Raw genomic sequence first — 27,017 nt, 5'->3', positions numbered from 1 at the left:
GCAAATGCTAAAGATGCCGTGCCTGGCTGTGGAACTGATAAATTGTTATTCTAACATTATTAAAATTTAAGATAAATGTAAAGCATCCTGAAGAGAGGGCAGATACAACACATGAATCTGCTAGAACTGCATTTCTGTATTGACCTAAAGCTCTTAAGTCAACATAAAGTAAAGGTGCAAACAATAGATGAGGGGAGGAGGGATAATACTTTAAAAATAGAAACTAATGTGAAAAATCTTGACGTGCAGTAGGAGTATAAATCTATAAGATGAATGTGCTCAGATCATTTGCTTGAGAATTTGATGAGAAACGTTGAAAGAATTTGATGAGACATCGTTGAAACCCTAGAAGAGACGCGTGATGTGAAATTACTGGGCTCTATTTCTGAGAAGCAGGAGACTTAGACCTCCATTTGCTCTCGGTTTAATCTCATTGCTGTCTCAGACAATCTTATTTGTGATTTTTCTTTCCTGCGGGTGAAGAGAGACTTTTTGCGTCTTGAGTAATTACTGCTGGCAGGGTCGGAGGGGATTAAAGTCCAAATCCAAACTAGTTTCACTTCAGCACACAAAACAAGAGGAAAGAACATTCAATTGAAGTTCAGTCATTGTGTCCTTCCGAGACCTTAGGTGGCCTTTTTGTCTTCCAGTTAGGCTGTTAATGGATAATGTGTGACAGTGTTGTGACAGCCACGTCAAGACATAGAAATGAAAAGCTATCGAGGGCTAAAATGTGAACTCAGAAGGGAGGCATGTTCAAGGCAAACTTAAATTCTCTCTAGCCACTGACAACCTCAAGCAGTCTAGCCAACAGCTGCATGAAAACTGTCCTTTCCAATTGCATTCTCAGAGCTCTCAATAGTAGTCGTCTTGTCCTGCCTCTCAAAGGCATCCTTATGTTCTCTTCTAGCAACACAACAACTGTTTAAGCTCAGATACTGGGGCGAAATTTGAGAAAGGGTTTAAAAAATCGGCTTAGTGCTTTTGAACAATATATTTAAACTGTGATTAGCTTAAAGGGACACTGCACTTTGTTTTACAATAGGCTCATTTTCCAGCTCCCCTAGAGTTAAACAATTGATTTTTACTGTTTTGGAATCCATTCAGCTGACCTCCGGGTCTGGCGCTAGCACTTTTAGCATAGCTTAGCATAATCCATTGAATCTGATTAGACCATTAGCATCGCGCTTAAAAATAATAACCAAAGAGTTTCAATATTTTTCCTTTTTAAAACTTGACTCTTTTGTAGTTACATTGTGTACTAAGAACGATGGAAAATTAAAAGTTCAGAGGAACTATACTCTCATTCCGGCGTAAAAATCAAGGGCTTCGTTGCCATACCATGCTGCAGCACACGCAATGATCTTACGCAGTGCCCGAAAATAGTCCCCTGCTATTGAAAGTTACCAAGAGGACTATTTTCGGGCGCTGCGTAACATCATTGCTTCAAGAAGAGTCAAGTTTTAAAAAGGAAAAATCTTTGGTCATTTTTGAGCATGATGCTAATGGTCTAATTAGATTCAATGGATTATGCTAAGCTATGCTAAAAGTAGTACCGCCAGACCTGTAGATTGGCTGAATGCATTCCAAACCGGTAAAACTCAGATGTTTAACCCTAGAGGAGCTGAAAAATGAGCATATTTTCCAAAAAAGTGGAGTGTCCTTTTAATATTTCTGGTGTCAAAAGGATTTTTCATAAGCATTCTGCGAAGTGGCTGTATGAAAGAAATTCTCAACGAACAATTTCTTGGTAGCCAAGCTAAGAAATATTTTATGGACTATATTATACAAAGTGCATATTTTCTTCTCATTTTATGGCAGACATCTGCAAAACGACCCCTTGGTTTATTTATATAGACTGCATCCATAAAAATTCAGTAAGTTATACAAGCTTAAAGTTTCGGCTACGACTAATTCCTCCACCATGGGAAAATATTAAACCTATGCAAATAAAGTAAAAGAAATTGAGACAAAGAGATTACGCTAGCTATCTGCATGTGCTGCATAAATAAACTTAAGTCCCCAGAGCATTCCAAAAGGCAACACAATCCTTTCAATAGCAACTGTGTGAGCATAACCTCCCCTCATATACATTTACAAAGACCATAACCACATGCCGAGGATGAGTTCATCACCACGGACCACCAACTGCCATCTTCCTCTCACGTTACTCTCACTCTAGTTATACAACTTCACTAAACCAACGTTGCCAAGTGAGGTCTATATGAACTCTACTTGCTCAAGCATCTACAAATAAGTTAACCCATTTAACCATGTATGTAACACTGAGTCTGACCTGACAATATTTATGCCTCTAGAAAGTAATCTTCCTGCTCTTCTTCACACTGGATACACTTAGCATTTAATAGTGGTTCAATGGGTCACAAAACTTACAGTTTGAATCATACAATGTTTTTCCAGTTACAGATTGGATATTTTTTCACAATCAATAAATAGGGGCTACTATAGCTTTAAGAGCGAGTTCAGTATGGAGTCACATACAGTATACTGTAGTCTTTTTCGTAATTCTGCACATGCAATCTGTATTACTTTTAAGCTTGCTGTGGGAGATTTAAGTATTTATGTGAGCCTAGTAATGACTGACAGGATAACGTTGGAGGAAATGTTGCGCAACAGATCTGCTTGCTTCCTGTACAGTTCACGGCTTTGCGCGATCGCAAATGGAAAGTGAAAGTTAACATGCGCACGGGTTCAAATACGATTTAAATACCCCATGCCTGAATTACATGCAGCATAATTACCCAACCAAATCTGTGAGAGAATGCAAAAGCATTTTAATATATTTTTTATCCCTATAAGTCAAGATAGCCCGACAGGCAGAGTGGAGATGCATTTTAGTAGACTGACTGTAAGGCACAATAGCCCTGGGACGTTGGGCTAGCGATTTTCCAAGCCCTAAAAAAGGTCAAAAAACAATATTAATTGTCATTATATCAATAAATAACATTCAGAAAATGTAATCTTCAGAATAATGCAAGTTAATATAACCACCAAACTATCGGTATCGGCGGGTATCAGCCCGAATAATCGGCTACTGATATCGCTGGGAAAATGTAATATCGGTGGATTCAGACGCAAATACTGGGTTCACATTTTCTTGCGCTTGAATGGACATATTTACCCCAAATTATTACAAAATGTCACAATTATAAACCTAGTCTGGTGTGTAAATGTGAACCATTCAGAAAATAAAACACATGTAAAACAATATATTGGATACGTGCATTACAGTGTTTCCCATACATTGATTTATCTGTGGCGGCCCGCCACAGAATCAACACTGGCCGCCACAAATAGATTTTCATGATTCCCATTTACACTTTTATTTGACTATTTAAAATGGCTTAATTAACTCATTCCCCGCCATTGACGAGTTATCTCGTCAATTATGAGTTAATATTTAACTAATAAATATGCCTTTCTGGACGAATTTCAAAGTGAAAGTGTAATACCGCTTTTATCCACTGGATGGCGCCAAAACCTAATTTATAAAAACGGAAGTTAAAAAGATTTCATGATTTATTTTAACTGCCTTTATGTTTGATAGTCATTCTGAGTCTGATATCTAACATAAATTTGTTTACAAAAACGCAATTTTTTAAGCTTTTTGCTCAAAATGTTGTATTTTTGAAGAGAAATATCCATATTTCAGTGGTTAAATTAAGTGGAAAAAGTAAATATATAATGTAACGTTTTTTCCCCATTTTGTTTGTTTGTTTGTTTGTTTATTGTTTGTTTGAAAGCAAAGGGTGTGTTCTTTAATTTGATATAATTTGTATGTTTATATATTTATAGAAGATAATTTTTCCTGCAAGGAATTTTGTGAAACTTTTGTTAAAATCACAAAAATGCAGGTGGGCAACTTTTCTCAAAAAGGCTGGCGGTGAATGAGTTAATTGTAGAGAGCGCTCAGCCCGCCTCCCTCCGCTCTATCTCTCTCTCATATTTCGTGCAGCGGCTCAACAGTGCGCGCCCCCTCCCCCGTCATGTTGTGCAGAGCGCCTCCCTCGCATACAACAGTAAAAAGTATTTTAACTCTGCATTCCTCCATGTACGATGAGGTCACATATATGCTAATCAGCGTGTGACGTCATCACCGCCACAGTCTCTCAAAATCCTGTGGGAAACACTGTATTACATAAAGGTCTTAAAGTGACGACACACCAAATTAATTCCATGTATGCAAAACATTGATAACTTATCGATATTGAAAACTATTTTAAAATAATTTAATTGAATCGCCAAATTGGTCACAATAAGTTTAAAGGGACATACATAAAATTATCCTTTTGTGTTCCACAGAAGAAAATGCATTCCTTGAGCTTTCTTTGATATACATGCATGAATCGGGGGGTTGCAATCTTCCAAAACTCTTGCACCAAAAGATCTGATCTTATTTACACTAGGAGTCTGTTCATAAGAAAGCCATTACTGTAAGCCTCTGTGGCAATGCACAAAGTCTGATTGTACATGGTTAAAACTGCCTCCGTGCTTTATCCTATTCACTGAATAAATAAATCATGTTCTGGATTATTTCTGCTCTCCAAGCGTGAAAAGTTAAATAGTAGCGTTCCTTTGAACAGAAGCTAAACAGAGACTATTGTAAGGCCATCATCTGCTGAAGAACTTTAAATCCCAATGCACTAGAAATCCAAATACATCTGGTCATAAAACAACAGCCATGAAAATGTTATTATGCCACCCCGATGTGACCCCAGAGGACCAATGGGCTGCCATTTCCAGTCCGAGACTCACAAACACCACAGAGATAAAGGCCAAGAGCAAAGAATAGGAAAAGCAAAGATGGAAAAGAGATAAAGGAGTGAGCACCATGGGGAAATCAAACTTCACAAGTTACTTTGTATATTTTTTTTCTAACAGAGAAATGTCACCTCAAAAACAAAGCATCCATCGGTTCAAAAAGTCGCTATGGCTAAAGCGAAAACAGCTAGTTATTCCCAAGAGCGACCCAAAGCCCAAATCAAAAATAAATCTAGCTGACATTCGTAGCTTTTTGACGCAACCAAGGCGAGCTGACCGCAGAAATGTTTTCTCCCTATAGCATGGGTTTCACAATGAAAGCAATTGTGGCGGGAATTTGTGAGAACCACAAGAGGAACAGCATTACATGTGTCCATTATCAACACACCTTGTGCCAAACACGTTCGGTTCATATCTGGGATTTTCAACACCAACTCACATATCCAAGGTGGCATCTGTCCCATTGTGACTGCTGCTGAATGTGAGATATCAGGCTATTGTGTGTAATATGAAATCTTGTTTATTTATAGCTACCAAAGATAGGTGGGAAAAGATGCTGCCATTAAAAAAGTATAATTATGGGAACTAGTAATGGTTGATAACTTGGTTTAAAATGAAGTAGGATATGTTGACTCTGATGACGTTTCCTTATCCCAATTTCACAGAAATTAGGTTAAATCTCATCCGGAGCGCAAGCATTTAATTTCCCCGCTCCGTTACTGCTGCGAATGCCTCATCACATCTCCTAAAAGTGGAGTAGAGTCACGTTTGCTAATCTCATGGGGCGGTAAGCACTAAGCAGTTCCACTCTAACCTTGACACACTTTCTTTTCCGCTATTTTAGGAATGAAGCTGGGACAGAACCTGATGCAGTACAGCACTCATGGGAGATGATGAGATGAGAAAGATAGAGAACAGAGCCACACCCGTTACATATTACCCTTTGTTTTCTACCTTGGGATTTATCAGCAGTGATCCTATATAGCTTAATGGTAGAGCATTGCATAGCAGTGCAAAAAGTCATGGGTTCGAATCCAATACATCATGAAAAAAACTATGTAAGCCTTGTATTGGACTTTAGGATACAAGCGTATGTCTTTCCAATGCATAAATGTAATGTAAATGTAATGTTCGGGTTTCCTGGTACACTCACGTCAAAGATTTAGAAGACAAAATGTGCAAAGAAATTTGATTCAGCAAGAAAATGTGATTACTCCAGACAGAGATCGCATTGAGTGCATGTGGATAAACCATTTGTCAGCCTCAGATGAGATAAAACAGATTCAGAATCGCAAATCTCCACGCCAATATAGCTAGACGGTACAGAAAGGAAATGCACAAATGCATTGATTATTTTTATTCAGGCTGATGATGGATATGATGACTGATATTAGAGAGATGTATACTTTTGTGTGTCGTTGTGACAAAATATTGCACAATAAAATCTCCAGTTTAGATATGCGCACATATCAAATGAAATCAGACAATGAAACAAATCTTCTTTAGTTTATAGCCCAGAAAAGATTGAAAAGTCGATATGGTCTGCTTACAATATCAGTCAAAACGTCAGCTTAAAATTGCTGATAGTAGTATCATTTCACAATTTTTGATACCTGACCTATGCAAACACATCTGCTCAAAAAATTGTCAAAATATGTTCCCCAGCTGTCACTGGACCGGTGCCTAGTAAAAAGGTCCTAATATGGACCATTAGGTACAGATATATACTGTACATTTGGTACCAAAATGTACCTTAGAGGTACTAATATTAAAGGAACAGTATGTAAAAAATGTATATAAATTAATCATAAAATGTCCCTGATATGTCACTAGACATTAAAAAATAATTTTCATTTCAAATACTTATATCACTGACAACAGTGGTCTGGCCAGGATATTGTCATTTAAAAAGTGGAGTTGCAGCCCTCAACTGATGTTTATGTTGTCATTTTGTGTATTGGCCACCAGTTGGGTGATTGCAGTACCAGTTTAAGCCACAAGTTTTGTGATTGCAATACCAGTTTTGGCCACAATCCTACATACTGTTCCTTTAACTTTAGGTCCAAATCTGTACTTTTGAAAAGGGTACCGCCCCAGTGACAGCTGGGTACATATTTTAAATTCACGTATGTGAACGTTAATGTGTTTAACACACAATTTCTTAACACATTTTGTATTCTTGTAAACATTAACAAATAGACCTTAAGAAAAAAATATACAGCTAATTGTTGAATAGTCTACTAAACACTTTAATTTCATCAGAAGTCTTTTGTTTTGTTGCCTAAGGAGATTGTATCAAAAGCCAATATTGTATTTTGGTATTGAACCAAACTGAGTATTGGTCCAGTGCTACCTTGAGTATAATACTCTATATTTTTCTTTCTCTTGCTCTCTCCCCCAGATCTGTTGTTTCTCTAGGACTCTTAGTAGAGAATGTGGAAATGAATTGGACATCAGAGAGGAAGATAAAGCCTGCGCTCAAAGTCTAAGGGCTGATTTTATCTTCTAATAACAGGTAGCGTGAGAAGCCATGGCAAACAAGCTCACCAAGCAATGCCCTGGAGAGTTCGCCATCCCTAGGAGAAAACACCATGCACACTTAAAATGGGCAGCCCGCGCCATGCAGTCTGCGTTCTGCTTCTGTGCTTTGTCAATTCCCACAGGTGCTCATAACAACCCGCCATCTTATATGTGAAAGGAACTCTTTAATTTTCAATTTGGCAGATTCTGAGATTGATGAGGTTATGTTTGCATTTTAAAAATCTACTTTTGTGATTGCGATGAGGGGAATAATCAAAAACGCAAAAGTTAAAGAAAGGATTTGCATTTCTAATGTATTTAACATCCGTAATGTGGCATAATTCAGAGTTCATTACTTGAATGTAGGGCATGACTTAAGGCTTTAAGATGGTTTCAGTTGATTGTTATTTTACCAGATTGCCTCTGAAAAAATCGTTTCAGGGGAAATTATTGCATTTTGAAAAATGATTCCTAGAACAACTGTATTTTAAAAATATAAAGTAAGTTTAGTTGTTATTGTAATCTCATATTTTCCTAAATGGAAAAAGCTAAACAGACTGTCTAATGCTGCATACAGACTAACTGTGCGTTCACACCAGACGTGAAAGATGCGTCAAAAACGTGCTATTCGCGCGTAATTGGATGCTTGAACATTTTGAGTTTATGCGTTTCATTCACCTGTAAAAGTCGCTCGTGAAATTCTAGTCATTCGACACATCACAGGGAAATTCGCGTCATGGGCGGGGCTTATATAGCTCAAATTTAGGGATGCACGATATATCGGCCAACATATCGTTATCGGCCGATAACTGCTTATTTTTAATATAATCGGTTATCGGTCTCATAGCAAAATGAGGCCGATAAATGAAAGCCAATAAATTATGGATTATTTTGGTTTGTTGAACCACTTCACTTGCTCATTGCTGGCCATGTGGAGTTTTGATTGGTGCTTTCTGTGACATAGCACGAAGATGACACATGTTGCTGGCTTAAGAAGAGTATGCTAGTCTAGCACAAAGACAAGATGTCCGCGGTCTGGGAGTTTTTCATTGTGAAATTAATATGAATATTTATCAGCCTATATATATTTCGGTTATCGGCCCCCAAATATAACGAGTTATCGGTTATGGGTATCGGACAAAATTTCCATATCGGTGCATCCCTACTCAAATTGATTGATTGTTCGACCTCCTCACTCTTCAAAACAAGATCCATTTAATTTCCATAAAAGTACAAAGATGTCTCGTGTAGTGATGATGATTTTCCTCTATTGTTGCTTTGTTTTTCTGCCTCCACCTACTTCCTGTAATCACGTCACTGGTTGAGCAAGCTCCTCGTTGTTGCCATTCTTGTTATCGCGCCGCAGGTTGCCTATTCGCATCATTGCATTGACTTAACATATAGTTCAACGCAAAACACTCGCACTTGCCGCCTCTTCCATGTCTGGTGTGAATGCACCATAAAAACATAGGATCACGCTCCTTGCTCTAGATTGCTTGAGGTATTTAACTTCGAGTAATGCAAAATTTAAAATGGGGGTTTAATGGTATTTCATGCATTCAGACTTATTAACAAAGTTATAGAGTTGTTTACTCATGCAAAACGTAGGCAAAGTGTCAAAAAAGCAGTTGGGCGTGTTACAGAGTATTTCTGTGCCGAATGCACTTCGCCAGGGTTCATACAATTTTTTCGATTACGGGTCCAGCTGACGTTTCAGGGGTTTCTATACGTATCACTTCTTTTTATGGGCACTTCCCCTAGAAAACCCCACCCACCCGTCAATCAGCGGGAGACGCTAGAACTTACAAACATGACATCACGCGACAGCTTTGTTTAATTTCAAAACTCAACAATGGCATTACAGAAGAAGTGTGTTTTTGGATGTAAGGAGAAGAAAGTCAGCCTTATGGAAACAATGGATATAGTTTATTATCCAGGCTAGCAGCGGAGTTTTGTGTGTTTGATGCGCCGGACTTCATTGAAAAGTCCAAACCGGGTCATGAGTTGCATGCGTAAGTAAGACTTCTGTCTTATGTTGGAAATAGGCGCGTGCATATTATATAAATGACACAAACATGTAGTGAATCATAAGTTAAACAGTGTTGTATAGTGTTGCATGACTCGTACTCGCTCCTCCCGCGGTAGTAACTCCTCCTTCTTCATTTTTTCGTACATTATAGGAAAGAATCTGTAAAGCTAATTTTTCTTTTATAAATCTGATTAAACTAAAGACTGTTCGGAGATATAAAGGATGTAATACTACTCTATAGGTACTCCAGATTAATATCAAAAATGCAGAAACAGCTTGTGTTATGTGAGCTTTAAGCTTGAGTTTAATATTTTCAACCTGCACAAAGACGCATTTGAGGCAGATCGTTTGTGTTTTCATGGTAATTGCGCCCCATTGCGTCATAAGCATCACCCCGCACAATTTCAAGTCTATTCGCGTCTTTGAATTGACTTTGTTTGTAATCTACTCGCTTTGAATTTGCGTTTGGTGTGTACACCCCATAACAGCCTGAATGCTCATGCATTATAGATTGTTTGTTTTGTTTTTATCTCCTTTCTTTTGACTCACCCCTACCTTGTCAAACAGAAAATAGTTGCAGGTGAGTCTGGATAGAAACCTTTCGGCCCTGTGGCGTCCTGACTCATGCTACTATAGCTCCCTGTGGAGCAGCTGAAGTAAATCTCTCAGAGAGCAGAGTCACCCGCTAGTCTGGCGCCAGGCCATATGCCACAGTCTCACCTGCCTCTATCATAACTACACCACTGCTCCATCCTTTACCCAAAGCTCAGTGGAAGCTACACCCAACCCCAGCAGGACTCCCGAGCACCTCGGTCACCGGTCAGAAATAGACAGTTAATTATTATTTGTCCAGATATGTGTCTCCGGCAACCGGCAGACATAGACGTGTGCCCCGTCGCCAAAAGTAAGGTTAGGTGGGGAAGTGCTTTACTGCTATTTTGATTTGTGCATTTTGATTTCACGCTGGGCTATGCTAACAGCAATGCCTGTTTTTGATTACATATCAGCAGGTAGATTGAGCTTTGTGTTGTTAAACGCTGAATTCTCCAATCACAACAAATTTCATATACGCATTTTATTCCCCGGGCCTTGCACCAGGGATTTAAAGAGAAAAGTATTGATTTGCTATTATTTCCACTTGACCGTGATGAGTGCCTAACAGCTGTGTCCTTTGCCATTGAACAAAATTAATGTTTTTAGAGTAACTGCATCAATTTAGAGAGCATTTTTTTCTCTTTAACATAGTAGAACAGATGTTACTTTGCACTTTGGAATATATATTTTGTCTGTCCTACATTAAACGTGTTGTCTGTTCATAATTTAACAGCATCATGTGCTTGACTTCAATGGAGCCGGCATGCTCACATGGTTACTATAGTTACCTGAGTCACACCTAAACATCAATATCCGCACTCTCAAACACATCCAAAAAACAAAGAAACACCTAAACACTGAGGATGTGACTGAAGTAGTCAACATATTATGGGCATCCCTGCATGCCAGTTTAACCGGGAACACAAATATTCCTAATGGCAGAGTTAAATAAAGGACAGCTGTGGACTCTTTTAAAAAAAGCTTAAAAACCTCCTGCCAACTTGGGTATAAAAGCAAATGGAGGTCAACGATTAATGAGGTTATTTATGGTGACAGCCCTATACGATCTGCAGTCCAGCCATTTCCGAATCCATTAGCTGGACTTCTCTAATGACAGATTCATATCTATTATTGACAAACAACACATTTAGTTTTTCGGGGGAAAAAACATAATAGGTTTATGTGCATCAGCCAGTCATTCTTAATCTCCTATCTGCCTATTTATTATCACGGTGCAATGGGCATACTGTCACTTTATATTAATAGAGATTTTAATGGTCAAGAATGGTTGGTGCATAGCGGTGCATTGGTATACCATGACAATGCATTTTAAATCAATCCCAGAAACAATACACTAACAAAACTGTTAAAGACGGTTCCCTAAAAAATATAATTCTGTCATTATTTATTTATTCTCATGATGTTTCACATAAGGGGTTATTTTAACCCCAAACTAGAAATTTGTATGCAACTCTGGCAATACATTGGCAATTCTTAGTGACTGGTTGTAAACAAAAACCCACCAAATCCTACCTAGTCTCACAAAATGATGTACCTATAGTCACGTAATTTTTTGATTCTCTTTCGAATACTATCAAGAATTTCCGTGTTTTTTCGTGATCGTATCACAAATTTCTGTCACGTATTGGTTACTCAACTGCTTTTTCCTATTTTCAAACCATTGTCGGTTCGGATTAGGATTAGGGTTAGATTTGGTGTTTGCGTTAGGATGTCACTTTAAGTATTGGTTTACTTTATACTATTTTTTCGGATTACTTTTTTATATTTTCTGATTTTTAAACCAGATTTTTAAACATTGTCGCCTGGCGCCAGGGTTGGGTTTGGGTAGCAATGTCATTTTATGTAAATCTAACTCTAAACCAAACCAACAATGGTAAGAAAATAGGACATAACAGTTGAGTAACCAATACGTGACAATGACACATAAACAGAAATTCGTCATACAATCACGAAAAAACGCAGAAAAAATACGTGACTATAGTACGTAATTTCGTGAGACTGGGCTGCCAAATCACAATAAAGGTTGTCCATACAACTTGTGCACTGTATTCCAAGTTTTACATTTACATCTATGTATTTTGAAGGCACTATCATCCAAAGCAACTTTTACATTTATACAATACCATATACAGGTTATACATTTTACCACACTCTCAGTCAAAAAAATGGGGGGTATGGTACCCTTTTAAGAAGTCACTGGGTGGTACCCTTTCGAGAAGTACACCATTGCACCTAAAGAGTTTATTATTAGCAGTAAAAAGTTACATATTGGTACGAAATGTATACATATCTGTATACCTAAAAGGTATACACCAGTGGTCTCAAACTCCCGGCCCGCGGGCCATTTGCGGCCCGCCCTCCCCCTCTCTGCGGCCCGCGTCACCCTTCAACAATATAACGTAATCTGGCCCGCAGAAAGATTTTTATTTAAATTCGTTTTTTATTTAAACGTTTAAGGGTCCGGTCACATGTCGCGTCTAACAACGCGAGTTAAAACGAGTCGAGGCGTTTCTTAAAGTATGTTTACTTTTCAAAGTGCTTAGGAGCGGAGGTTGCGCAGCGTGGGGTCGCGTCACCCGTTGCTACACAGCCACGAGCGCGCGCTCCGTGATGGCGAGGGTAACGGAATGCGTGATCGAATTTTAATTCCTCTCGCGTCAATCATATCATTGTCACAATGCGATCAGTTCATCTGATCGCGACTTTGTAGTGTTTGTCCAGAGAAGATTTGTTACTTCCGGGTGGATACTCTCTTACTCAGAGAAGAGCTGCTGTGGGGTTATTACCGTAGTTCACATCAAGTCACAGCTTCTAATGGAGACACCGCAGTGAGATGTAGTGCAACAGTTTAATATTAAACTACGGATGAGAAAATGACCCATCAAAGTGCCCAGGTTAGGAAAAGAGGAAAGATGAGGAGAAATTACAGAGGATACAAGTACTTCTATATGAAATATATATGAAGTATAATACATTATTATCTTGCTTGCTTATACATAGAGCAGTATTATTTATTTTTACTGTCCAAGCTTATGTAACATTGACTACCCATCCAAATGTTTTAGGATCACTTTCACTTATTAATATTTTTCTAAATATAATAGCAAATTCATTAAAACGGTGGAATAACAAAAAGGAACATAATAAAGTCAATACTATGACTGAAAACAGTCAAAAATAAATAAAAACAGAAACACTTACTGTTGGTACATTTTTTATAATAGTTTATAAATGTATAGGAATTAAATTTGTTAGTTTTAATAGGCCTTAGTTAATAATTCAAAGCCTAATAAGGTTAAAAAAATTACTTACTTTTATAAAATAATGTATATTAAAAAATAAAAAACACTGTTTATATATTTTCAAGTATTATTATACATTAAAAAATATTTTAAAGAAATATTGTACTTTTTTGAACGTTAAAATAGCTCTGCGGCCCTCTGATGAAATGTCAGTCTCAGAAATGGCCCCAAGCCAGTTTGAGTTTGAGACCCCTGGTATACACTGTTTAGTCACTTTTATATTCCAAGGTTTCCCGCAGCACATTTCAGTTCAGGCGGCCCGCATAAGCTTGGAAACCCTACCGTCTTAACTAGGTCGTCCCCCAAAAAAGATTCGCTGCACAAAAGGCCGTCAAGTGCATCTTGGAGAATAGCCCGTATGTGTTTCACACCGCGAGCGGGGACGTGCGCCACATGGCCGAAATGGGAAAGACATGGTCCGGACCGTCACTGTCTGGAGGATGACTAGCCAGTTGATAAAACATCTCAGAGAACAGCGCAGACACGCTTCACACGCGAGCGTGCACGCACGCCACACGGCCAAAAGACGTGGTCTGTCATGTCTGGAGGATAGTCAGTTGATAAAACACGTGTCCGTGAAAACTATAAGTGAACTTATGTTTTGGGGTTATTAACGCCTGTTATTGTATTTGTCTATAGTTCTTGCAAATTTAAAGTAAGTTAGCTGGTGATTTGGTTGTTTGAGCAACCTGCTAGCTAGGTTTCAAGTGCCTATTGATTAAATATAATTATTGAGTGCTCTTGAACTTTCTTTATGTGCATTATTTACATGCTTCTGTAGTTACACTCCTTTAAGATAATGTAATTAATAGTGGCAAATAATCAGTTTTTACCATTTTTGCGCCATCTATCATCATTCGCCTGACATTCTACAAAATTTGTGTTTATTAACCCTTTAGTTTCACTTCATCACGCAGCTATTCCCGTTAGAGGATAACACATTTTCTAACAAATTTTCTGCGGGAAACCCTGTATTCCATAGGAAAAAAACATCACAATGGGTTTGGTACCACATGAGGGTGAGTAAACAATGAAAAGGTTTACATTTTGGGGTGAACTATTCCTGTAACTATTTACGTTGTCTTTCTGGAATCTTCACAATGATGAAGCAGTAATGGGACTATTCAAACACAGCTGCATCTATACCCTGCCCCTGCACACTTGCCTTTTATCTGTATGCCCTCCATTACAAAGAAATGCACAGCTGTCATGCTGTTGCCCAGAAACGTAATACCTATGCAGACACTCTCTCAATCTCACAGCAGACGGGTGGTTTTGCCCATGAGGTCATGTTTTCCGTGGACAAGACAGATTTCCCAGATGCAATCCTGCCAGACAACCGAATCGACAGCTTCGTCAGTCACTAAACTTCACTTGGCTCCACAGAGGTCTTTTGGATGAAATGCCATCATGAATAATAGAAAAATAATGATCATATCAGGAATCATACTGCAACCTAATAGCAGAACAGCCTCTCTGCTGATAATACTCAGAAGTCTTCTTTCAGTATTTGAGCTTTTAACAAAATTCAATACCCACAGTATCTTGATAATTACTGTATGTACTGTACACTGAGACTATCTCAATACCAACCTAATATATATATATATATATATATATATATATATATATATATATATATATATATATATATATATATATATATATATATATATATATATATATATATATATATTAGGTTAGTATTGAGATAGTATATATATAATTACAATGTTATTAAAACATAGTTGTAATTAAAATTTCACACAGAGACTTCAGATTACATTTGTTAAGTAAAGTTATTAACTCTTTTTATTAACTCCCCGCCAGCGGGTTTTTTTTTTTAATGGCCAGCCATCGCCACCATTTTTCAGTTTAATTCCTTCCAGAAAATGTTCTTCTTAACATACAATATATCAAACTTTTGATAGGGATCAGATTCAGAGCGATCCTCAAAACTTACAAGGACATACCCTAGGGCGATACTTCCGGGTTTTATACGTTGTGGATAATTATTAGACGTGAACTCATCAATGGCGGGGAAAGAGTTATATATGAATATGAATTTTGAAATCCAAAGTCTTAACTGATCCACTCTAATGAATTAAACTGACCAACTCTAATGTCATTTTTAGCTACTTAAAGGGATTGTTCACCCAAAAATCTGTCATCATTTACTCACTGTCATGTTGTTACAAACCTGTATAAATTTCGTTGTTCTGATGAACACAAAGAAGATATTTTGGGGAATGTTTGTAACCAAACCGATCAAGAGCTCCATTGACTTCCATAGTATTATTTTTCCTACCATGGAACTCAATGGGGCTTCTGATCAGTTTGGTTACAAACATTACAAATCAGGAACATTTAAAGACTTTCATAATTAAAAGTCACAACAATCAACTTATTTCAAGACTAGTCCAATGACACTCTCAAACTTAATGGACAAATTAAAAGCGCATTAGCATCACAAAACATCTAGACGTTACGTAATTTGATATTACCAGGAAAATTTCCAAAAATACAGAGAATTTTCAATGTCATCCATCTCTACTCTTCAATTCTTGCCATCTAAATCGCTTTCTTCGAGGTGTAGTAATATTTGATAGCATCAATCAATGGCACGCTATGGATGGGTGCCCAGGTCAGTGTTTTATGTGTCCTGAATTAATTTGCAGTAAAAAAAAAACTTAACAAAACCCTCTAACATCAGTGACAGGAAGTCAATTTTCCAAATTACAGTACTCGCATCCCATCTCTTTTAATCTTTCTTTGCTTGTCCCACTAATGTCTTACTGCCTCCCAAAATCTGTCTCCAGAGAACAGCAAACATATTAAACATTTATTTCAGAACCAAATTCCTTATGTGCCCGTTTGTTGGGTTTAAAACTCATTACTGGAAAAATTGTGTGTGGCTCATGACTGATTTGTCTACATCAGACACGGATTTCAAGTTGCCGTCGGACATCCCAGAGGTACATAAGAATGTTAGGACGGGATCTAATTAAGGCTTTTCCACATCTTGGGCAAAATAATGTCCAGAGACTGTCTCTTCCAATAACAGTAATGAGACAGGGAGATCGGGAGCTTCATTCGCACAAAAGAAGAGGTGAAGCTCTTCACCCCGCCCCCTGAAAGACCAGACATGTTCTATTTCGATGACAAGGACTGGGCTTTTTTCAATGTCTCTCCTCTTTGTTTCACCGGCTGCCTGCTGTGATGCCCATTAGGATCCATAAACAATAGTAGCAGCTCTTCTAATGAGAGGCCTTCAAAATTGCCAGCCCATGGGAAGCCAGTCATGCTGAGGCTGGTTTGATCAACTCAGCAGAAAATCTTCAAGAAACATGTTTGCTCACCTCTCAAAAATGTTGATGATATTTTCACATGATTCTGGTTAAGGACCTGCAGATCCAATGGAATGATTATAAAAAGTTACATAGCTGCTGAATGTGGATGTGGTTTTGAAAGTTTCACTGCTGCAGCGCCAAAAGTTAAACGATGATGAGCTTCACTGCCGTTTTAAAAGTTGCAAGATCCTTCATTTTGAGATAGATCTAACTATTCCCAAATCTAATTACAAACGTATCGTAGGAGGTAAAGCAATTTAGAAAGAGAACATTGAGGCCATTAAAGGAATAGTTCACATAAAATGATAATTATGTCATTATTTACTTAGGATATACGTTTAAAATTACATTATGGATATGACAATTTGCAAAGCTCTGGAAAACCATTCAAAAAACATCATAAAATCACCATAATAGCAGTCAATGTGACTCATACGTCTTCTAAGGCCATTTAAAAGCTATATGTCAGGAGTAATTTTCAGAGAAAATCTTCCTTTCCGCTTATTTTTTGCATCAGATTTTGCATCAGGTTTGACGTCAACCACATTCACAATAAACAACGATACAATTTGCATAAGAAATAACAGATTTAATATTTGATTTGAGTGCCACGGCAAGGCGATTTTCATAAAAAATTTTAAAAAGTGGAATACAGCCACCAAGTTGCATGAACTACTACAAAAAAAGAACACATTATGGGTTTGGAACAACATAAAAGTTAAGATAATAAAGACAGTTTATCATTTTGAGGAAGTCAGTGCAGTATTTCTTTCTTTCTTTTTGCCATTCCAGCATCTTTGGCTATATTCATGGAGAGAACTGGTTAATTTATACACAAGTTAATTCAAACAAGTTAATCCAAACACAGGTTTGGGTTATCTCCAACTTGCATGTTTTTGGCCTGTCGGAGGAAACTGGAGTACACCCACGCTGACACAGGGAGCACATGAAAACTCCATACAGAAAGGACACCTGACCTATCCGGAGCTCGAACCGGGGACCTTCTTGCTTCTTACAATTTAATTCCATGCATCTGCATAAAGGCCTTGTTTATACAGCCCAGAAGGGTTAAAATAAATGTTGTTCTGCTCTTTCCTCTCAACAGCCTGTTGTACAGAAAGCGAATTACACCAGACTAACAGTTGCTAGACTATCGACACAACCTGCATCTCACCCACTCCACGCCATCTGTCCCAGCTACAGACAGACAAACAAATGAGATGCCCTCCAAGCCATAAAGATCAACAATCACCTCCTTCAGCATCCAAAGCAATCTGCTGCACATTCATTGATGTTGCACTAAATGCTTTTCAATCTTCATAGATTTCTTCCACCTGGACCAAGAAAAGAAAAATGTTCAATAGAAGTCACAAGCACCTGCTTTCTGCACATGTCCAATATAGGGCTCGTCTTTCATCACGCTGAAGAAAAACATGAACAAAATCTGTTTTGAAGGAAGTCTGTACTTTTAGCCCTGAAGTAAGAGCCGGAGACCTATGGACATCTGACATTTCAGGCTGAAATGTGAAGGCAAAGGATAACTAGGAAATTCGATTTCAAAAGTCAGAAATGGTTAGAGGAAACGCTGTGGATATGTTATGGGTTCAGCTAGAGATGGATAATTTTGTCATGTAGAGTATTTGACAGATAAATTAAAGAACCCATATTGTTGAATAATTGGTCTAGACAAAATACTACAGAAAAGGACGCTGTAGCTAATCATAATGAACAAAATTTAATGGCTCCTTTTGAAATGTTTGTACATTTTAATCAGTTTATAAAAGAGTTCAAGACTATAGGGATACATGTGATATTGTGCAATACTGTATCTATATTTTTCATTTATGGCAATTGTTCTGTTTGGAGTTTACATCCCGACCACTAGATTCGTCATATCTCTGAACTTAAACAGTGACAGGAAGTACTAGCATAGGGGCACGCCACAAAAATATTGGTATCATATGGTGGTGTGTTCTCAATGACAGCTTTCCTAAAATTATATTCTATTATATTTAAAAAATAGGAAATACTTAAATATTTCACCATGCTTCACCGTATTGCAATGTTTCACAACACCTATATCGTGGCATGCATAGAGTGACCATACGTGCCATTCTTCCCGGATGTGTCCTGGCGAGGATTTCGGGTGCGTCTTCCAGAAGTCGTATTTGTCGACTGCATACGTCATAGAGGATTATTATTATTATTACAGAAAAGCAACAGTTACATTTTAAGGTAAGAAAGAATGAAACTACAATTGTATGTCTTATGTTTTTAACTGAATGTCATATGCGGTCAACAAATACGACTTCCGGAAGACGTGAAGAAATCCTGGCCATGATGCGTCCGGGAAGAATGGCACATATGGTCACCCTAGACATGCATGTATGTATAGTATGGTGAGATTATTGCCCATAGTAGTATTACAAGAGCAACTTTACCCTGTTGATTTTTTCAATCGAGTACTCCAGTACTGATGCAAGGTCAACCATATGCTTTTCATAAAACATGTTTCAATAACTAGGGTTAATCTTCACCATAACAATCATAATACAGTATATAGTCCTATATATTTATGTTCAAGTTCAAACACTTACTCATCAGTGCGTTTGAATTGCTACCAGAGCTACAGTAAGTATGTTTATCGGTTATCTCTGGCTTTTCTTTCCTTTGTTCTTAAAGCCCAAACAGATGTTCAAACCCAGAGATTTGTGCCGGTGATCTTACAGATGCCCCTTCAGCTACCATAACTCAAAGAATTCATGGAAGAATAAAAGCCCTGGTTATGAAAACATATTTTTTGGAATAATCCACAGTAATGTTTTCATACACAGGGAAAGTAATTTCATACCTCCATGATCAAGGAGAGTGAGAATATGTGCTGAGAGAAAGAAAGACACTCTGAATGCTTAACCTTTGCCGCCCAGAGCATTGTGGTCTGGCTGAATAAAAGAAAATAAATATTTTTGTTTGTATCTCACTTAAAAAACATCTAAACTCCTTGGAAAAGAAGCGACTTGAAGGAACTCGTCGTCTCCCATCGGACTCCAGTTCTGCATCCCATCAAAAGAAGAATACATTGAAAGGGATGCATGAATAATACACTCTGCTCCGGTGTTTTTAGCCCAAGGCCAAGATTAATAGGTTGAATATTATGTATATGTCTGAATGCTGCATTAAGACCATCACACCAGTGGTCCTTTCTAAAAAGGAATATATTGAAAACATGACAAACTGACAAAAAAGCAATAGCAACACTATAACCTAAACACTAAACAGTGTTTTTGCAAATACAGTAGCTTGGCAAGCAAAGCTTCCCCAACACTGGTAGTTCAGTTGGAACGCTTTGGATTGGCCATGATTTGGGAAAGACTGATGTTAAGGACCGGGAAAGCACAAGAAAATCACTCAAAGGTGAGGAGGCAATCAAAGCAACAACATCAGACTCTACATATTCAACTGGATTGCCTACTATGGGAGCAATTGATGTCAACAACCGCATGGTTGTGCAAGGGAATGGTTGGGGGAAATAAATTACAGTACGCCAGAACAACTGAGCTCTGAATGCCCAAAGACCCTTACAGCAAATCAAATGTCAAGGTCATGTCCTGTATTTACAATCCGAACATTGAGAAATGGAAATAGGCATGAAATGAATATCCTGTTGAGCAAGTGCTAAGGCCTTTGTATATTCAGGTTTAAACCAGAGCTAAGAAAACATAGCTTTGTCCCCCTTAAGAAAACTGGCATGCTTACATGGGTAACAATGTAATGGATCAAGTTTGCCAATAAACTGACCACGACTTTCAAAAGAAGCTTGGCAGTAACACTTTGTGCGGGAGATCTTGCATACCCGAGAGACAAGACATCTCTTCTCTATGCGGACTCAGGCGCTATCGTTTTTCTTCATTATCTTATGAGGAGAAAATGCAAACGTGTAAAGTTTAGAGATTGTAAATGTCGGTCTGAAATGAGAGATTTCAGTAATCTAATGATGCTTAAAATTTTGCACTGATAGATGGTGAAACCTGCGCCTTTGGGCTGTGAAATCTCAAATCAGGTTTGTCTGAAATGCTCACATCTTAAAATTGCGATATAATAATGCATTTAATGTATAATGCAGTAAGAAATATTCAACCAACCCAAGCCAAACTAAAAACAACTTAGCTGGACTGGAAACACTGCTGAAAGATATTTATAGTTTTCAAATGGAAATTAAGCTCAAAATGTGCTAAAATATTCATATTGCACGACTTGGTTTGAACTCCAAGCAATGCAACTAACTAGAAGCTACAGATTTTGTATTTTTCTGGCCAGCCTGGCCCTCCAACCCCCCAGCACCAACCTTTTTGTCTCCTCTCAGGTTATTATTCTTCAAATTTAGGCCAGTGCTGCCAGGGCTTCCAGAATAATCTATTGGGGCATAACATTAATTCACAAGCTCCCACTAGAAGGACTGTGTGTCTTCCACAGGCAAGCCATTCATTATTAACACTGGTGTCAAACAGTGCAATATAAAAACTAACGTTTTGGTCATAGTCTTTTTCAGACAAGCTTATTTCAGCTGTCTAGACAAACAGGTCTCTTCTTCTACTGAGGAAGACTGGGAAATTACCTCACGTTTCTCATTGCTATTACGTTAAGCCAGTCAAGTTAATATCAAGGTCTGACTGCTAATTTCAGTAAGCCGCTGGTCTGTATTGTCCTCACACGTGCTTTGCAGTATAATATGAGCCGGTATCGTGTTTGTTTGTCAACACCGTTACACAAGCACTAATTGCAGATAACACATGACAGCATTTCTAGCAAAGAGAGGAAGTTGTAGTAACATAACACATCTGCTACTATAGCAAAATCAGGCAATGTTTTGACTTGCCGACTGCCTAAATAAAACCTTAAGATGGGTCGTCATCTCAAGTCATCTTTCAAAACATTGCATTTATTTGGCATTCTAAAATTAGCATAACACATTTTCTTCAGCTTACTGTGACATTTGCTAAAACCACCGACTTTGATTTTTAAGAGTTTGAATGGATAAAGCTGTGAAAACAGTCATGTAATTATTCTGCTTGCTGCAGGCAGAGGAAAACTATAGCCTTGTGAAACTGCTTCAGATTGCTCTTGTTTGAACATGGTGTGGTAAGGAACGCAGAGTATGTGGAGACTTTGTTTTTGGTGGTCTTAACCGGAAACCTACTCCGAATTCCTTGAAACGGGATATAACGAAGTTGAATCTAGACCACCTGAAGACTGCTGCCTCTGAATTTTTGTTGATCACATAAGTTATGCACAGTTTGAAAGGATGTATATTAACATCTATTTACATTTATGCATTTGACAGACGCTTCTATCCAAAGCCACTTAAAGGGATAGTTCAGACAAAAATTATATTAAATCCATGATTTACTCACCCACAGGGTTTCCTGCAGCACTTTGCAGTTCGGGCGGCCCGCCTAAGCTGGGAAACCCTACCGCCTTAACTAGGTTGTCAAAAAAAAAAAAAATTCGCTGCACAAAAGGCCGTCAATTCCATCTCGGAGAATAGCGCGGACGCGCTTCACACTCCTAGCGGGTACGCGCCCCACATGTCCAAAATGAGACAAGGCTTGGTCCATCATGTCTGGAATAGCCAGTTGATAAAACGCATGTCCATGAGAACTGTAAGTGGACTTATGTTTTGGGTTTATTTAAGTCTGTTATTGTATTAGTCTGTAGCAAATTTAAAGTAAGTTACCTGGTGATTTTGTTGTTTAACCCTTTAGTTTCACTTCATCACGCAGCTATTCCCGTTAGAGGTAAAAACATTTAATTCATTAATATTCTACTATGTGTTTATTTTCTGTCATAGTTTCTTCAAAATTAAGTTTTATTTGAGTGTTTACGGGGGGGTGGGCCCTTTGATCGTGGCCTTCTGAGTGTAATCCGCTTTGTTGTAGAAATATCCACACTTTATAAACGAAAATAACTAGCTTCCGGTAACGCCGCCATCTTAGTCGCGTCCGCATTCAAGATGAGCGTACGCAGTTTACGGAGGTTTCTCTACTGCTGCTGCTCTGTGCCCGCCCTCCACATTTGTCATACGTCACTCTCTCCTGAATACAGAGGAGTTTAAGATGGCGGCGCTACCGGAAGCTAGTTATTTTCATTTATAAAGTTTAAAATATGGATATTTCTACAACAACACCGCGCGGATTACCCTCAGAAGACCTTTGTTTATAATCCTGGAGCCGTTTGGATTTCTTTGAGAACATTTTTTGGACTTTTAGGAGCTGGACCCCGTAACTTGAAGATATATGACATTTTCTAAAATAACTGAAAATGTGTTTGTCTGAAAAATTATGGACATATGTATCTCGGACGGCTTCGGGGTGAGTAAATCATGTGTTTAATATCATTTTTGGCGGAACTATCCCTTTAAAGTGCATTACAAAGTCTACATTTTTATCAATTTGTGTGTACCCTGGATTCAAACCTATGACCTTTAGTGCAATGCTCTACCACTGAGCTATACAGAAGCACTAGATGGAACGTAATAGCAGTGGTACATTCAACTACTGTATATACTATCAAACTGTTATGGATGATGTAATTACCATTGCTACCAATTACATCAACAGATGAGTCATCCAATGGGATTAAGGGACTTTTAACCACCACATGAACTTAATGCATTAATAACGTCATTGTATAAAATTACAATGTCTGTTGGTTTAGAAAAACAACACTGGCTGGCTCAACCAATGCCTTTAGTTTGAGGGGTTATACCTGTTTGTGTAAACAACAGCAGACAGGGGAGCATTTGAAACCGTAATTGTTTATGCAGTGTACTTTGGTGCCGAAATCACACACTTCACCTTTCTGGAAAACAACTTGAGGGGAGAAGGAAAGAGGAGGCAGACAGAAAGTTGTTTCTGCTTTAAATGTGGAGAGTGTAAAACATCAATGTTTGCACTCTTCGAAGCTGCCTCTCGGTCTGCGACTTTAGGAGGCCCTTCTACTTGAATTAGGAGCAATCCTTTCAGAGATGGGCTGCTGGGGTCGGGGGGGTTGGCTTTTCAGCATGACAAAACCAAACCCATTCCCTCCTTTTTCTTTTTTTCCCTCCAACACTCAACAGGACGCCTTCGAAGCTTACACAATGCAAATCAGTCTGAGTCCTCTTTCAGAGAGAGATTAATATGCATAGGCAGCCCATACTCATCACACGCCACATGGAAAAACAATTGGAGAACGTTTAGGCCGATTGGATTTCAGTCAGTTTGCACGAATCAAATTATTGCATTTATACAAGGCAAGAGTCACAGTGTGAACAGTACAGCATGAAAGCATTAAAATCCGTTTTATCGGAAGCAACGTCCAAAAATCATACAGCATGGGGGCAAATCTTTCTAACAGATCACAGTTTCCTTCAACTCTAATCTGGCTGTGCTGTTTCCATTGGCGGCCTCAGTCTTAGTAAAGCAATACTACTATGAAATATATTCTGTACAGACAGATCTTATATACACAGTAGAGAGGAAATATTGAGAGGTAGACCCATTACCAATATGGGTAAAATACCTGGTCTAAATGAATATTTAACAATAAATTCATTCTTTTATAAGGCATAAATTCTCTTGGGAAATTAGTGGGGAACCTGACAATAATTTATGTCCATACTAAAAACGTGTCCTTGAGAAAAAAAACATCAGCTGATTGAATTGTGGTTCATCTGTGAACCAAAGAAAATTACATTTTGTGCACTGAACTGAATTTTATGACATTATTCCTTGTAAAAACCAATTTCCTAATAAGAATGATAGAAAAGGAAGATGTACCAGAAGTACTGAGACCTTTAATAAATGTCAAGAGAAGTCAACATTTCAATTCATTTGTGCAAAATGTAAATACCTCCTACAAGTTGAACTAATGTAACATTCCATTATAACAAATATAGAAATGTATATTTGGCTTAACTGTAACTTGGCCAAAGCACAGACAGCAGTAACTTTACTCTCTCACAGTATTTTCATAGTAGCTTTGAACTTGCCACAAAAGGAACAGTTCCAGATGTTCACCGTCCTGTAATAGTCTATTTATTTTCCTTCAACAGTTAATTAATCTTATACTTTATACTCCTCTTGAGGTCGGGCACATATACAATATTAAGAAACCGCTAAAGTTCTTTTATATCTCTTTAAAGTTCTTCAGAGGGGGACTTTTAAGACTCCAAATTTGGCTCTTTTATGTTAATCACAGCCTGAATAAATCTGGTGAATGTGATGTGATGGGTATACAAATATCAGTGTTCAGCACACACAGTGTGTCAACATAAACAGCATGTCAACAAAATACAACATCGTGAGCCTTTAAATACGAAGGAGGAGAGAGAGAGAGAGAGAGAGAGAGAGAGAGAGATGGCAGATGCAGGTGTTTGTTACGGTTAAACCTCAACAACAGCATTGTTGAAACTCACAGCTGCACAAAACACCGTATAAGACAATAAAATGTATTCATAAATGTAATAATCTATCATTGGAATAATTGCTTAAACTAGAAAGTACGTTTGTTAATAACAAAAAAGTGGGCGGGGGAGGGGTAGATTGAATATAATTTAGTCCCGCCCAATATCTCCCCCTCTGTTCGGCTTTAAAAACCGTCCACTCTTTATAATTCATCGAAAACATTTAAAAAAAAAAAAGACCGTCCGGGTGTTACATTGTATCTCTCAAAACATAAGCAAACTGATCACTAAACTCATACATCAAACTTAGGTTTCGTCTTTATAATTGGTTTCTAGGTTCAAAGTCAGTGCTGTGCTCATAAACAAACCGGGCATTAATCCACAGAGGGATAAGTAGTTTAACTTAAGTCTTCAAAGAAAGAAAGAAACTCATTGCATGGTAATGCAGAGATGTTCCCGAGCAGCTTCTCTCAGCAGTCCCTGCATGCGACCTGCGCGTTTCAGCACCACAGCTCCACCTCCATCCCAACCAAAACACACATGAACGGAGAGAGGGCTTATAAAGATATAAAAATAAACTTCGCCGGCTTATTGTGGCGGCTTAACTGGTGATATGTTTACACAACGCACCAGATGGTTGTTTTTTCCAGTGTCTCCCAAGGCAAATCTCCAAGGAGCGAATGCGCATGCAATAATGTCCTTAACATCCATACAAACAACACAATTTCGCTGGTGTAATAGCGAATGGCTTTGCATGTAGTTAGATTAAATGTAGCAACTGACGGCAATGAGATTTTTACCGGGTGCCAGTTTGGATACAAAACATTTGTGCCAGTTTGGCGCGGGTGGTTAAAACAGAGTTCGGTTTAAACAACGTTATACTAAATGCAAAGACAGATACAGACTGTACATTGCCTCTCTCCGTATCGCTGAGTATATCAACGTGGATCACAATTTCCATCGCTCGCATCCTTTATGTAGGCTACCTTGTAACTGCTCCTGTCTCCCGTGCCGTGGATGCAACGCTCCAGGACAACAGGGAAAACAGGGATGCGAGGAGGACACACTTTAAAACTACCGCAACTACGTCGTAATATATCAAAGAAATAGCGAAGCATTTACATCTTACCTGCATAACCACAGAAAAGCAATGTCCAAAGGAGATCCCTTATTTGAAGCATTGCAATCTCTTCTAAAGGTATGCTCCGTGTAGAATAGATGAAGACAGACGAGTTCAGTTAATATCTAAATAACTACGTTGTTTTGTCCCTATTTTCAGATTGCTGATATCAGAATGAATTGGTCCTTAGACGCTGACAGAGAATGCGCTCTCAGCCGCACAGCGAAAGAGTGACAAGAGCCGCAGCACACACAACACGAATTAGTCCGCCGGTGCAAATGTATTCACGTCTCACTCGAGGGGGCAAGGAATACCCTGGCGTAAACTAGTGCGCACGCTTTCCTCAATGTGCTGCTAATGCAGACCAGAAACAGCAGATGGTGCGCTCGGAAAATCTTGTCATGGATGCTTAATTTATTCGGATTAGGACTTTTTATAAACTAACATTGATTACCGGTATGGATGGTTTGGTTGCATGTAACCCTTATAGGAAAATTAACCATAGTTTTATTATGATAGAACTGAATGTTTTTGTCGGATTAATAACATTAGTACAGTTAATATTAACACTAGGTGGTTTAACTAGGGTTAGTTTATTGAGACCGTGGGAAATTGTAAGTTTAACTACAAATATGGTGGTTTAACTATGTGGCTAGACGGTGGGAATTTGTATGAATTATATTTTACTAAAATAAAACATAGTAATGAAACAAGCATAAATTAAGTTTATTTAACCAAGTTCGGGAGAACATGGTCATGTGATCCAACCAATCAGCATGAAGTGGTGCCTAAATAGCCATCCCTCACCTCTGTCCCATGACAGTTTTTGCAGTTGATGCTTTCATTAAATTTTAAT

The 27,017-nt window shown here is 38.2% G+C and overlaps 1 protein-coding gene across 7 annotated transcripts in view; it reads right to left on the bottom strand.

The window, feature by feature from the left end:
• Window positions 1-26,441, bottom strand: part of ncam1a (neural cell adhesion molecule 1a) — a 311,353-nt gene extending 284,912 nt beyond the window's left edge. The window contains exon 1 of one of the 7 annotated variants that reach the window (XM_055180863.2): window positions 26,171-26,441. In XM_055180863.2, coding sequence (XP_055036838.2) covers window positions 26,171-26,222 — 52 coding nt within the window. In that variant the 5' untranslated portion in view covers window positions 26,223-26,441. The remainder of the gene's footprint in view (window positions 1-26,170) is intronic. The other 6 variants (XM_055180866.2, XM_055180867.2, XM_055180868.2 and 3 more) reach the window with 6 other exon arrangements.
• Between the last annotated feature and the right edge of the window lie 576 nt (window positions 26,442-27,017).

Source organism: Misgurnus anguillicaudatus, chromosome 9 (assembly GCF_027580225.2).
Source record: "Misgurnus anguillicaudatus chromosome 9, ASM2758022v2, whole genome shotgun sequence".
NCBI classification, from domain to species: domain Eukaryota; kingdom Metazoa; phylum Chordata; class Actinopteri; order Cypriniformes; family Cobitidae; genus Misgurnus; species Misgurnus anguillicaudatus.
Note: the sequence above shows the minus strand (reverse complement) of the source record. Positions and strands in the feature narration are given on the sequence as shown.